Source organism: Vanellus vanellus (genome assembly GCF_965231255.1).
Source record: "Vanellus vanellus genome assembly, chromosome: 17".
Lineage (NCBI taxonomy): Eukaryota > Metazoa > Chordata > Aves > Charadriiformes > Charadriidae > Vanellus > Vanellus vanellus.
In genome coordinates this window covers 1,199,212-1,213,633 of record NC_138922.1, presented here as the reverse complement: position 1 = coordinate 1,213,633, position 14,422 = coordinate 1,199,212, and the positions used below count along the sequence as shown (strand labels likewise).

Genomic DNA, 14,422 nt, shown 5'->3' with positions numbered 1-14,422 from the left:
CAGGCTGTTAACTGAAGTAATTAAAAAGATCTGGCATCAGAATGGACCCCTGCAAAAATCCCTTCAATATGCCCTTCCATTTTGACAGTCACTGATAATTAACACTTGAGGTACAATTATCTCACCAGTTTTGCACTCATCGTGTGGTGTGTGGTCATACCTTCTTGAGAGAGGGTCAGGACAGTGAGTGTAAAAACCTTCCTAAAGTCAATCTATATGACATCTGTTACTTTTCACTTTATGCCTAAAAAATTGTGCCATACCAGGACATCAGACTGGTTTGTCAGCATTTGCTCCTGGTGAGCTCACGGTGGCTGTTGTCCACCCGCTTGTTGTACTCCAGGTGCGTACAAGTGTCTCATTTAATGAGTTGTTCCAGAACTTTTCTGGGAATTGAAAAGGACTTTAAATTAGGATTAAAGAAAGCAGCTGACAAAGCATAAACAAGATCAATTTGGGTGAGCTCTATAAAACTAATGAGGTAGGAAGAAGGTTGTTAATATAGGATTATAATAAGGACAAGAAGGAGGTCAGTCTATTGAACACTTAGACACGTGTGTCCTGCAGTTAGTAAATCCGTTAACATGGGACTCCTCCCCTTCTCAATAAGGTGGGCTCCATCCTTCCCTGCTCATGGCACCTGACCCACCAACTGAAACCAAAGCCCTTTTGGGCGCTATCAACCGTGTAACCATGCATGTACATCCAGATGTCCCTATTTGAATTGCAAATTCGAGTTCCTGGGGCCCGGGACCAGGGGGTCCTGGGGCCAGGAGCAGAGCAAAGCCCCTGAGCCCTTCACCTGTCCACCCAGAGCCTCTTAACCGGTTTTGATCCAATGAAAACCAAAATCTATGGTCATTTGTGGCAGTGTCATCAGGGTCCACGAGGATGAGCACTATTATGGAGTGGGTCACTGGGATGGGTGATATTTCAGTAACATTTCTGGCACAGGCTCTTGGTAAGCACCCCGGCCCTCCCAATATCACAGCTTGGCTGCTGGGTCCATCCTTGCAGTACTCTCACTTAGAATCACAGAATCATAGTCGTTATGGTTGGAAGAGACCTTTAAGATCATCAAGTCCAGCTGTTAACACAGCACTGCCAAATCCACCACTAAACCATGTCCCTCAGCACCACGTCTGCCCATCTTTTAAACACTACAGGGATGGTGACTCCACCACTGCCCTGGGCAGCCTGTTCCAATGCTTGACAACCCTTTTGGTGAAGAAATTTTTCCTAATATCCATCCTAAACCTCCCCTGGTGTAACTTGAGGCCATTTCCTCTTGTCTTATTGCCTGTTCCTTGGGAGAAGAGACCGACCCCCACTCGTTGCACCCTCCTTTCAGGGAGCTGTAGAGAGCGAGAAGGTCTCCCCTCAGCCTCCTTTTCTTCAGGCTGAACACCCCCAGTTCCCTCAGCCGCTCCTCATGAGACATGTGCTCCAGACCCTTCCGAAAGCCTCTGTCCTTCACAGGGGGAGTTGCTGAACTGAAGATGAACTTGGGCTTCTACGGGCTAAGCAGCAGACTCCAGAGAGGCAGAAGGAGGGAAAACATTTTATCTAATATTGAGGAACTAATTTTCAAGTAGCTCAAATTATAGTCAAAGGTACTAAATGTTCTTGGCCTCCCTCTTACGGGAGAAAGCAGTATTGCTGGAGACTCTCCTCAGACAGAAAGTCTCCTCTCTCCATGGAGGGCGGTGGTTGTAGGAAGTGCTTGTGATAGTTGGTAAAGTGAACAGCCTCGACCTTTTCTTTGCAGTAAGAACACCAAACACTGAAAACCCTTTATATTTCCAAAATATACACTACGGCCAGATTGCTTTTGAATTAGAGCAGCAGAGAACGAGACAGATTCAGGTGCCATGGTCAGCAAAGCCTTCCCCTCCTTCCCACCCAAGAGACAGAGGGCCTTTTGCCCTCTCTTGCTCTTGTGTCACTGAACTTTGCTCCCGCACAGCATTGCCAAACCCTCTACGCCGTTCCTCCCAAGTACCCAGAAGAAGCTGCTTTCTGCCAGCCCCTTCCCCTCGGTCGAAATCCTGTCCCACCCCATGCAGGGCCCTGGAAGTGCCTGTACGGATGTTTCTCTGCCTCTCTCCCAGTCTCCACCAGTTTCTCCCAGCTGCTCTCCAGAAGCCACCGTCTCCCCTCGGGACCTGCAGCCCTGCACCCGGGATGCGGCAAACAGCAGCGCAGGGACCAGGTGGGCTGCGAGGGTTTGCACAATAGCTTGGGAGCAGACAAATGGAAGAGCCATGGCGTTCATCACAGCTCAGTTTTCTTTTCGCAAGATCAGCGAATGCGGTTAGAAAAAACGGACAGTAATTCATAATTTTGTTTCTCACACAAAGAACTGATGTGCCTGAAAAGCTTCTCTGCCTTTATTTTCCTATCATATAAATTACTCTAATGAAAAACAGTGTCTCTTACATTCTTCTCTCTTATTAACACCACTGTTACTTTTTATTCCTTGACATTTCCCTTTTCTAGCCTGAGATACCTCCCCTCCCGTAGAAAATACATTCAAACGCCTATCCTGGGCCTGGAAACAAAGCATGAACGTGATTCACTGCTAGAGCACGTTACTAGGTTCATTACTAGAGCTCTGCTCCTCCCGAGGTGAGGAGAAGGGACCGAATATCTGGGGACAGAGCTTACACCGCAGAGACAAATGGCACTGAGAGCTCTCCAGGGAGCTCTCGGCCCGAACCAGGAGTGTGGGGTGGTTCACGGTGGCTCAGTGACGGACTGCAGCTCCATGGGGACCTACTGAGAAACTGCAGGGACGTTTGGACTGTTGCTCTTGCTAATCCATGCGTCAAGCCGGGCTTGGTAAGAGGAGAAAAAAATGTGGAGAGTAGTTCCCCAGCTTTCCTGTAAGCATTTGTAGTCCCTTCCCGGAGTGCTTGTGAACAGAAAAGTCACAGAATCACAGAATGGTCAGGGTTGGAAGGGACCTTCGTAGATCAGCTAGTCCAACCCCCTGGCAAAGCAGAGTTGTACTCTTACAGGCGCCTGTAGAGGGTGGTTTAATTTTTCTGGGCTTCGGGATGGGAATGTGAATCAATTTAAATGTCGGGGGGGATTTAGCTATAGTGAACACGGCCTGTTGTTCTGCCTGCAGCTGCCAGCGGTTGTTTAATGTACAGAATAACACAATTATTATGAACCATAAAGCCTACTCAGTGGAGCTGTGACAATGGCAGCCATTTACAAAGACGGCTCTTGCTTTTCTGTGACTTTCTCTGCAGTAATTTCATCTCTCATAACCTGCTCAAGGAAAGAGTCAGTTAAAAATGACAGGAGAAGATGAGCGTTAATCCTGTCCACAAACGTGGACGCATTCACACGTCCTCTGCAAAACAGTTCAGCAAGACTTAATTCTGTTGGGGGCTGAGGGGACTGTATTGCATTGTTACTGAGATCAGTGGGAGAAATGACCCGGCAGAGACTCAGGTCTGGTAGATGGATATGGTAGATAAAACATTTCTAAAGGGCCCACTTTCAAGTCATCACCAATTATCACTTCTGGTCATAAACGATCAGCAAATGATGAGGCAGTACTATTCTTTTGTTCTCCACATAACACGAAAAGACTGAATCTCCTCTTAAATACAAAAGTAATCCTAGACCATTGAGTCATTACAAAAATTTCCATTTAAATCCCAATCTCCTGGCAAGGAAAAGAAAGAAGTCTTTTATCCCTGACTCACTATTCCTCCCCTACACCCACGGTTCTTCAACATCCCCACATTTCCAAGCCCTGGCACAGCTGTGACACCCGGTGCCACATCTGTTCATGGCCCTTGGGAGACAGAAGACACTTGTGACAAACTCACTGGGGATCCTTGGAGCTGGTGCTCACTCTTGCTGTGTAACATGAGGCTTTTCTGGAGACAGTTCCTTCTCTTCTGCCATGCCAGCTCTCAGTCAGCTCAGTTATTTCCACGGTAGAGAAAAAAAAAACCACTTTCAGATACCTACTGCCAAAGTTAACTATAACAGGAATCCCTCTCACACATAGGTTGGATGTAGAGGTGGGCTCACAATGTCCTTCACAACCATACAGGATGGTTCTTGACTGTGAGGATAGACTGGACAGAAACTCAGTGGAAACCTCACTGTTCATAGTTTTGACAGAAGCTGCAGGATTTGCAGTAGTTCCTTATTTTGCCTTCCCTATGCTGAAAAGTAAATATCTAATCTTGCATAGTCCTACCTGACCTTGGGAGGTATCCCTCAAAACAGCAGTGATAGTTGGTCCCTGTAAGAGACGATTTGTAAATTCCCTGAAACAAACGGTGAGAGACGAAAGATGGGGGAGGCCCTCTGAGCCTCACTGAGGAATGTCTCAAACACTCACAAGGACCTTGAGATATGGCTGTAGTCAAGGGGTGGATAATGTGGAGTCTGGACAATGTAGGCCTTGTGCTCAAAGAGCTGATAAGGCTGACGCTTATCTCGTGTGTGACCCAGGGGAGAAAACTCATCTGGACAGCACAGGATGCGTCTGTGGGGCAGGAACTCTTATGAAGACAGGGCTTTCTGCTCAACTTGTGAAGCTTGTTAGTTCTCTGTTTTCGGGGCCATCGTGTCCGATGAATGACCTTTGCCTCATTATCCATGAAATGCATATTAAAGTTCACACCCTGCATATGCTAATGAAGATTATTGAGATCATGCTAAACATACATGACTATAGGACTCCTCTCTCCACCCAAATCATGCTACACGTCACCTGGGGGGAGAGAAACCTGAGCACCATAACAGCAGGGCGGGTCGTACTGATACCCAGAACATAAAGGGGAAAATAAGTGCCCTTAGAGAGATTTTTTTTCCCTGGAGATCCACAGAGGAGCGCTTCTACGAACCAGAGACCCCCGTTGGCTGTACCAGTGCTGGAACCAGGACCGGTCATTTCTTTCTCTTTCTCTCTTTTTTCTCTGTCCCTGTTTCTCTTTCTTTTCTCATTTTCTTTTAAAGTTAAGTATGTAACACAAGGCATACTTTACCACTTGCCATACTTTGTTTTACCATTTACCATATTTGTTATGTGCCTAACCAATTATCGTGGACCTAGTTAAGACATATTAAACACTGTGAGAATCTAATAAATGTTTTTGTATGGACCTTGAGAGTTGTCTCACCTTAGTCCACACTGTTGGGGATTTGCGAATCTGAGTCACTCCCCCCCCCCCTCTCGTGAGTGGGGCATGACAGTCCCTGCCCGGCAGTGTCCCCGCTAGCAGTCTGATCTGCAGCTGTCCTGCCAGCCCTGGCTGTTCCCAACCACTCCCTGGGGACTCTCCAAGCTCAGGGGTGCCCCAGCACCCCTGAGCCCGCTGTGGTGACTGATGGTTCAGCTCCACAGCCGTTTCAACCTCAACCAGTCTGCCCCAGGGTTCTGCACTCCAGCCCTCCCCTGCTACCCTGCCATCACCTTCCTGCCCTCGCCAGCCACCAGCACACACGTACTGACTGGGTCAAGGAGCTCATCAGGGAGCAGCGAGGGACAGGGACACCAGGCGCTGGGAGGGACACCATGGCCAATGGGGCACAGGCAATGCCCGTCCCACCACCCTGGCATGGGGCAAGCAGGGCAGATCCAGGGACTGCAGCCAGATCCAACAGAGAGCCCAGATCACCAGCTGAACTCATGGAGACAAGGCAAGCCTGAGGTCAAGCTCGGAAGTCAACCTGTGGGTCAGGGTCGGGATCAGGCCCAGTGGGGGTAACCAGCATCAGACATAGCCCAGTGATGGCCGGTGAGATGCAGGCTGAGGCCAAGCTGGGAAGCCAGCCCATAGGTCAAGGACCGGATCGCAGGCTCCAAGGGCAAACACGGGGGAGGGCCGTGGCTGAGCTGGAGATGGGTTCTTCTACAAGAGCTCAGACGGGGACTGCAGGGCCCCTCTTGAGGGGTTTGTACTTTTGCATAAATACTTGCCAGGTTTACTGCACAAGTTTTTTCATGTGTATTCACTGAGAAAAAGATCTAATTGTTTTTCAAATACATGAGTTGTCACAGAAACATGGAAATGTTGCTATGAAGGCATGGCTGGAGGTCTTGAGTCCAACAAGACTGTCACATCAGATAAGGGGAGCCATGGCTTTGTCCAGGTAAGCCTTGGAAATCTCCAAGGATGGAGATGACACAGCCTGTCTGGGTCACCTATTACAGGCTGCATGACCTTCCTGATGAGGACATTTCCCTAATGTTCAGTCAAAACCTTCCAAGCCACCATTTGTGGCCCTTTGATATATCATCTCATGCCAGCAAGGAAAATGTGGCTCTATCATCTCTGCAGCAACCCCAGAGATGGTTACATGTTATTACAGGATTTTGCTTCCTCTTTGCCTACTTCTTCTCAGAGGCCATGTTCTCTGGACCCCTGACCATCCTGGCTGCCATCTGCAGGACCCCAGTCCAGGTCTGCCACATCTTTCTTCAGTGGGGACCCTGGGCAACACCGAAAGTTTTAAGTACACCATCACCGGGTCACAGAGGGGAAAACAACTCCCTGCAACCTGCTGGCCATACTTCGCTGCATGGAGCCCAGGACGTGCTGGGACTCATTTGTCAGAAGAGCTAACTGGTGGGTGACCTCTTTATGTGCTTGTGTTCAGTGGTACAACAGGTGAAAAGGGGGAGAACCCTTGCTTTCCTGTGGTCACTGAAGTACACGTATTGTAACTAGCACCACATAACTCTGGATTTTGGCTCAATTTTAAAAATTTTCATCAAACTCATTGATCGAGAATGGTTAGAGAGCAGCCCTGAGCAGAAGGACCTGGGGGTGCTGGTTGATGAGAAGCTAAACATGAGCTGGCAATGCACGATTGCAGCCCAGAAGGCCAACCGTATCCTGGGCGGCATCAGCAGAAGTGTGGCCAGCAGGTCAAAGGAGGGGATTCTGCCCCTCTACTCCACTCTCATGAGACCCCACCTGGAGTACTGCATCCAGCTCTGAAGCCCCCAACGTAGGAAAGACATGGACCTGTTGGAGCGGGTCTGAGGAGGGCCATGAAGATGTTCCGAGGGCTGGAGCACCTCTCCTATGAGAAAAGGCTGAGAGAGTTGGGGCTGTTCAGCCTGGAGAAGAGAAGGTGTCGCGGAGACCTTATCGTGGCATTCCAGTACATAAAGGGGCTACAGGAAAGTTGGGGAGGGACTTTTTACAAGGGCATGTAGCAATAGGATGAGGGGGAATGGCTTCAAACTGGAAGAGGGGAGATTTAGAATAAATATTAGGAAGAAATTTTTCGCTCTGAGGGCGGTGAGCCCCTGGCGCAGGGTGCCCCGAGGAGCTGTGGCTGCCCCATCCCCGGAGGTGTTCAAGGCCGGGTTGGACGGGGCTGGGAGCAACCTGGGCTGGGGGGAGGTGTCCCTGCCCAGGGCAGGGGGTGGGAATTTAAGGTCCCTTCCAACCCAAACCATTCTGTGATTCTATGAAATTTCATTCTCTAAAAATCTCCCTAAAAAATCAGTAGCTATGCTCAATCCAGGCTGACCGTCCCTGCCCCCCCCGCGGCACCCCTGGCTGCACCGACCCGCGTCCCCCCACCCCCGGCAGGAGGGGCCGGACCCGGCCACGCCCCCGGCCACGCCCCCCGCCCCACCCCCTCGGCCCCACCCCCGCCCCATGGCCGCGTCCCGCCCCGGCGGAGGCGGAGGCGGCGGCCATGGCTATGGCGGGGCGGCTGTGGCGGCTCTGCAACCTCCTCATGGCCGCCTTCTTCGGGCTGGCGGCCGCCGTGCAGGTGAGGGCGGGCCGGCCCGGGCTGGGGGCGGCTCCGCTCCGCTCCCTTCCCCTCCCCGCCGGTGCTCCCCCCGGGGAGCGCGGTCCCGGCCGGGCCGGCGCCGCGGGCTCTCACTGCGCGCCTCCCCGCTGCAGGTGAACGACCCCGACGCCGGGCTGTGGACGGTGAGTACGGGCCGGGCAGCTGGAGAGGGGTGGGGGCCTGGGGCGGCCCTTCTTCCCCTTCCTCCGAGGGGTCCCCGGTGGCCCCGGCCCCGCTCCGCCGCGCCCGGGGCCGCCGGAGGAGAGCCGCTGCCGGCCTTAGGCTGAAGAGTGAGCGGGAGCCGGGAAAGCGGTCTGCGTGCTGCGGCGACGGCTGGAACCCGACCGTGCTGACCGGGCCACCGATGTCTCCATCGCCACCTCTGCTTGCCCTGAGCCACCCGCGTGGCCGCCTTCCGTCACCTGTCGCTCTCCAGGGGAGATGTGGGTAGAAGCCCTCTTCTCTCTCTGCTTTGCCAGCCCTTGCTCGGGCACAGGAGCAGCCCGGTGGCCCTGGCGTGGAGCTGAGGGGCGAGGGGGAACGTCTCTGTGCGTGACAGGAGCTGCTGGGTGGGCAGAGACTGTCGCTTGCGTGGGTGAACCCCGCTGACAGCGGCAGCAAAGGACCTCCTGGTCCCAGGAGAGCCACCCAGCGCAGGTGGAGGGTTTGGGAGAGTCCCGTGGGGTCTTTCCCTGGGGGATGAAGGTACAGTGCAGGGCTCTGCAGTGGGCTGGTTGGACAGTGAGGACTCAGCAACCCAGAAGCTGAGGAACAAGGGTTGGAACTCAGCTAGCTGATGGTCTGGGATTTTGGGTGGTGATGGTGAAGATGATCAGAGGGCTGGTGCATCTCTCCTGTGAGGACAGGCTGAGAGAGTTGGGGGTATTCAGCCTGGAGAAGAGAAGGCTCTGGGGTGACCTTAGAGCCCCTTCCTGTCCCTAAGGGGCGACAGGTAAGCTGGGGAGGGACTTCTTACAAGGGCATGTAGGGATAGGACGAGGAGGCATGGCTTCAAACTGGAGGAGCAGAGATTTAGACTAGATATTAGGAAAAAATTCTTCCCTGTGCGGGTGGTGAGCCCCTGGCGTATGTTGCCCCGAGAAGCTGTGGCTGCCCCATCCCTGGATGGGGCCAGGTTGGACGGGGCTTGGAGCAACCTGGGCTGGTGGAAGGTGTCCCTGCCCAGGGCAAGGGGTGGAACGAGATGACCTTTAAAGTCCCTTCCGACTCTACCCATCCTATGGTGAGATGGGCACTAGCAGTGCCAGGCCACGCCAGAGGGAGTGGGACTGGCAGCTGTTCTGCGCATCTGACAAACTGCTGTGAAGGGGATAAGCGTTGATGTGGATGGGGCTTCTGCTTCCTTATCTTGCTAAGTGTTGCTACAGAGTGGATTTATGTCTCATTAACAGGTTGTCTACTTAGTGCCAGCTGCCCTGACGCTGCTTGTCAGCATCAAGCCCTCAGTAACAGGTATGATATTGGTGTGCAAAACAGAATCTCTGCTCAAATTTTGACCCTGAAAGGTGGGGTTTTTTTTTTGATTGAATCTCAAACTGAGACGGGGCCATGTGGAAACATGTCCTATTACCTTTTGAGGGTAAAAAGCTGCAGGACCTGCTTCTACCAAAGCTGGTTGTTGTTTTAGTGCTCATGGTTGGATGTGCCTGCAGGTGAACGGAGGAGCCCTGCATAAAGGCCTGCTGCTGGGATGGTCTCACCGGACTCCAGCACTCAAACCCTGATGGAGCATAAGCCGGGGAGCATGCTCTGAACCTGGGTCTGCGGTTGACCTTAGCACATTAATTCACTTAGTTTCCCTGTTGTGAATCTGTGTTTTGGCTTATCTACCTCATAGAAGAGCAGGTGAGCTCTGCACAGTCCTTTGAACGAGCTCAAGGTTCAGCTCCAGGTATTACAGCTACAGAGCGCACGGGCAGCGGTGGGGATGTTTAGAGGTTGCAGTGCAGTGGCTGAGTTTCCAAGCACGTACTCTAAGGGGGCTCATTGCACATCACATGTTGAGACAATCAGTCAGATTTGGTCCAGGACTCCAGAAAATAGTTCATTTTTTGTCTTTTCATCCAGTAGAAATAATTTTAAAATAATGACATTTTACATACACAAAGTGACTGTATCTTTTCTGGATGAATACTGACTCTGAAGAAACTCAAACCACACTTAGGCATAAAAGAAAATCTCCAAGTGTGCACGCTGTTGTCACGAATCACACCGCTGCAGTCTCTCGGCATTCTGGCTACCTTAAGCATATAAAGCGGCAGCGTTCATAAAGCCAAACCCCATGAGGGTTGGCAGCCTGTGGTTATGAACATTTCAGGGGAGGTTTATTTGTGCCATAGGTGGAGCTTCAACATAATGGCATTTGGCTGGTCAAGAGAATCTGCGTGTTCAACTCACAAGTAGGTTTTTGTTACTTGTACCAAGATCTGTGGAAAACAAAGATTAAAATGGCACAACTATTGTATAACTGGGCATTTATGTAAGTTCACCAAGGGACATGTGCCATTCAGGTCTGTGGAAGACCCAGATTCTTCCTCTGCCGAGCTGCAGTAAGTTCAGCCAGATTGGGAATCGATTACAACCATGGGTCATGCCGAGCTCCTGAAGTTTGGCAGCTCATCATCTTTAATGTTTGCCTGGAGGGGTCAGTGCCCAGAAAAGACTGCTTTCAACTTTACAGTTTTTGCTGTTGACATTGCTGAGATCGGCGAGGAGTGCCTGTGTTGCTTGCTCACCTCTCCCCCACAAACCCCTGGGAACGGACATGGAAAACCACAAGAATCTGTGGGCCTGTTCAGATATTTCACATCATCTGTATTTCTCTGTTTAAAGCCATCGTTCCCCAGGCAGAGATGTCATCAGCGTTGCTCGTCGTCCCCGGCAAAGCTTCAGGCAGAGGCTTGTGTGAGGGAAGACAGCGTGGTGGTCGCTCTGTACCCCTGAGGGCTGGCTGTGAGCTGGGGCTCACTACCCCAGGCCCTGGTGGTCCCCTGGAGTCAGGCTGAGCATCTGGTTATGGCTGTGACCTCCAGAAAGGCCGTTCCTCCTGCTTAAGAGAACTTTTGTTTGTAATCCCCCTTGTGATTTTTTTTTTTTTTTTTCCATGCATGTTGAATGCTGGAGCCTGTTTTGTTTGCTGGAGAGAATGGGGAACTGTTTTCATTGAGGTGCTGCTGCCAAGAAGTTGCATTCCTAGGAGAGCAAGCCCACTACTGCTTATATTCATCAGCACTTTTTAACAGCTTTCACTGGTCAAAAAGATGCTGGTATTAATTACATCTTCCTGCCCAAGATGTGTGTGTTTGCTGGAGGCATCTTTTTAGTGACTCGGTTGCTTTTTGATTTATAGGCTGTACTTCATGCTATGTTGCAGTTGCTGGCAGTCTATTTTTTTTCCTCAGATAATAGTGTTTGGAGGAGCCTCTGTGACCTTCATTCTGGTGGCTGTATTGTTGGGACCGTTGCCTTGGCTTGTTCTTTGTTCGCCTATGCTCAAGGAAACATTTTGCACGAAGAGGAAGGCAGGTAAGCAGTGATTTTTATTTTCCCCTGCACGAATTCAGCACACCGGGCCATCTCCCTCTGGTGCTCACCTTGCTAAACTTTATTTGCTGGGCTGTTGCAGTGAGTGCTGTTGGTCCAGGGGAATCAAACCAAGGAGGAGGGACCGCTGTGCTCCAAACCAGCGATTTGTTGGACAAAAGAGCTAAAGGGAGAGTGACTGGTCGGTCGTGATTGCTTGCCTGATTGTGGCAGTTAGATTTAATTGGGGGCAGTTCCGGCTGTCAAAGACCCGGGCACAAGCACAGTGAAACAGCTTTGTGTTCTCTTGCTGGAGCTGTAGGAATGGGAATTGATGTTTAAAAACTCTCGAGGTGATTCCATATGCATATTAATCTGGCACTGGCTGCTGAGTCCCCTGAACTGCCGGGGATTGAGGTGGAGGGAGGATTTCTCCCCGGACATTCAGTTGTTGCCTGAAGTAGGTGCTTGCTCAGTATGGAGGGCAAGCACTGGCAGCTACTGCCCCTGTTCACAGTCTGGAATCCTGGGATGCTGCTTTGCTCTGTGTAATGAGGGAAATGTGCTGTGGAATACAACTTTGGCAGCGGAACAAAAAGTGGAAGCAGGAATTTCTGCAGCTGTATAGCTGGGTCCCATGTGTTTGTAGATTTGTGGTGGGTGGCCAAGCTAGTCATGTAAATACCTTTATAGTTATAATCCTAGTTAAATATTTAACTTCTCCAGAAGGAGGCAGTGAGTACTTACACTACTGGTCTGGAGGTAAAATTTGTATTTTTCAAAAGTAAACATCTGCTTTTATATATATATATATATTCTGATCTGGGTTTTTTTGTTTGGCTTTTTAGAGAGTTGTTTGGTCTGGTGATTATTACAATATGGATGAGTCTTTGTCGCAGTTCGGCAAAGTAAGTTTTGTTTCCTTTTTTTTTTTTTTTTAACCCATTTGTATGTTCACATTTAGTGATTAGCTTCTTGAAAACATGCAGTTGATTTTGGCTGCTTGTTTTTCTGCTTCATGTGACTGAACCTTCTCAGATACCTAAGCAGTAGTAGCTAGTGCTACAGCTTGTAGGATCTTGCACAGATAAAAGTCTGTGGGGAAAGAGAAAGTCTGCGAAAGGAAAGCTACCCAAAACATTTTTTTCGGCTCCCTCTGCCATGGTGGGCAGGGGGCATTCTCCCTCTGCACAAGGACAGTGCGCCCCGCCTGTGAAACAGGCTAGTGAGTGTTGGCCACAACTGCTAATGAACTGCAAAGCCATTGCTGCCCATGCTCCCAATTTACAGAACTTTCTGGCGAGGGTCTCTGTACTGGTGTCTGCTGTGTCCACCAGAGCAGGCGGGTGATGCAGGCAGCCCTGGCAGAAGGCGCTGGGTGGCTGCCTGGCTGCAGTGGCTCCGCGCTTTTCCCTCCAGCCGCTTCGGAGGACTGTGCTACAGCAGCTTTGCTAAACTCCTGTTAGCTGGGAGCATGAAAAATCCCAGTCTGCCAAACAGTACCTGTGTGCTGGGCAAAGATGTCACAGCTGCTCTGGGCAAGCAGGTGCTTTTCTTTTTTTTTCCCCACCTGGTTTATGTAGCCTTAGGTGGCAGAAAAACTTTCTCTGCTGGCATATGGTGCCTGTGCGTGCAGTAAAGGACTCTGCTGGATGCATCTACAGGAGCTACATTAAAGCGGCCAAAGCCTCTTTGCTGTCTTTAGCAAATATAGAGTCTCCTTCCAACTGCAGCCAGGCGCGATCGTTTCATAGCAGTCGGATTTGAAGTACCTCTGATGTGTTTCCTCTTTATAGGAGTCCAATGGGTGGAGTTCGCTTGATTGCTGCAATTGTGGTCGCCCTCTTCCCTTTTGTTTCGTGGTTGTACATTTATGTGAACAAAGAGATGCGAGCATCTTGGCCAACGCACTGTAAAACAGTGATTTAACTGCGTGGGAGAAAGTGTAGAATAAATATTCTGACCTTACTTGCCTTTGCTTTTGATTCGTAATGAAAGGTTACTATCGTTTTGATACAGTACTTTGACCCAAGAATACCTGGCTGCTTCCAGCAGTGCGGTTTGAGATTTGTTAAAAAAATTGAGGAACACTGTCAAATCTCAGTGGAGAACTTTTCTGTGGAAACTGCTGTTCAGCTGGCTTCTTCGTACACTTTCAAAACACTGTTGATCTAATGTGTGTTCTAATGGTACATTCAAAATATCCTGGCATCCCTGGATCACTCTCCAACCACCTCCTACTTTGGGAAATCTACTGTTATGTAACATAAGGGAAAAGTAAAGCAAACGCTTTGTTTCAATACATGACTACTTACCACCATAAAACTTGCAGATATCTGCCTGGATAGTCCATTGAGACTAATTGAAAAAGTCAGCGGTCTGTATTTCTGTTCCTACACTAAAATCATGTAGAATATATCTGAAGAAATATTTTTTTTTCTATTAGCTTTAACTGAAAATAACTGGTTTTACAAAGTAATAAATACTATTTTTCTAAAGAAAATTCAAAGAAAGCTTCTGTATCTTTATTTTCTGCGACATGTGTGCTCAAGACTGCCACCAGCAGATGTGGTCGCTATCAGAACTCTGCTTCTCACAGAATTTCTGTTCTTGGAAAGCAGAACCCACACAGCAGCCCAGAGACAGAGTCAGAGTGTTCCACCGCTACTAATTCCGGAGAAGGAAGCACAGGTGAGTACACTGGACACACAAGCTGGCTCAGAGAGAGCCACAACAGGTCCAGATGGAGCACAGCAATATGCTTTAGATCCTCCCACATCAGAGCTTCTTTGCTCAGTACTGCTGCAGACTAATACAGCTGTGCTCATGGAGATCCCAGTGGGTGTATCTGCAGCATTACATGATGCTGTACCCTTACTGTCTTCAACTTTTTTTTAAAGTTTGGGCCCCTCTGCGCTGTGCTCTGGTGTAGCGTAGATGGTCTCCATTTTCCTTGGGCTTAGGTTTTTTTGAAAATTACTTTAGGCTTTTAAAGCAATATTAAGAAGACTGCATTGGGCTACAGGGTGGCCAAATTCTGCCAGACATGAGATATTACTGACTATGGTGATCAAAAAAAAAATAGTGA

The 14,422-nt window shown here is 49.9% G+C and overlaps 1 protein-coding gene across 2 annotated transcripts; it reads left to right on the top strand.

Annotated features, from left to right (window-relative positions):
- Positions 1–7,698: 7,698 nt before the first annotated feature.
- On the top strand, positions 7,699–13,794 carry TMEM220 (transmembrane protein 220; the record flags this gene model as incomplete). Of its 2 annotated transcripts, none has more annotated exons than XM_082492258.1 (5): positions 7,699–7,770; positions 9,204–9,264; positions 11,214–11,337; positions 12,183–12,242; positions 13,131–13,794. In XM_082492258.1, 5 exons carry the CDS (start codon positions 7,699–7,701, stop codon positions 13,261–13,263), a joined length of 450 nt encoding a protein of 149 aa, XP_082348384.1. In that variant the 3' UTR covers positions 13,264–13,794. The 2 variants fall into 2 exon arrangements, with proteins under 2 accessions (XP_082348384.1, XP_082348385.1); XM_082492259.1 differs by lacking the exon at positions 7,699–7,770 and adding an exon at positions 8,688–9,034.
- Between the last annotated feature and the right edge of the window lie 628 nt (positions 13,795–14,422).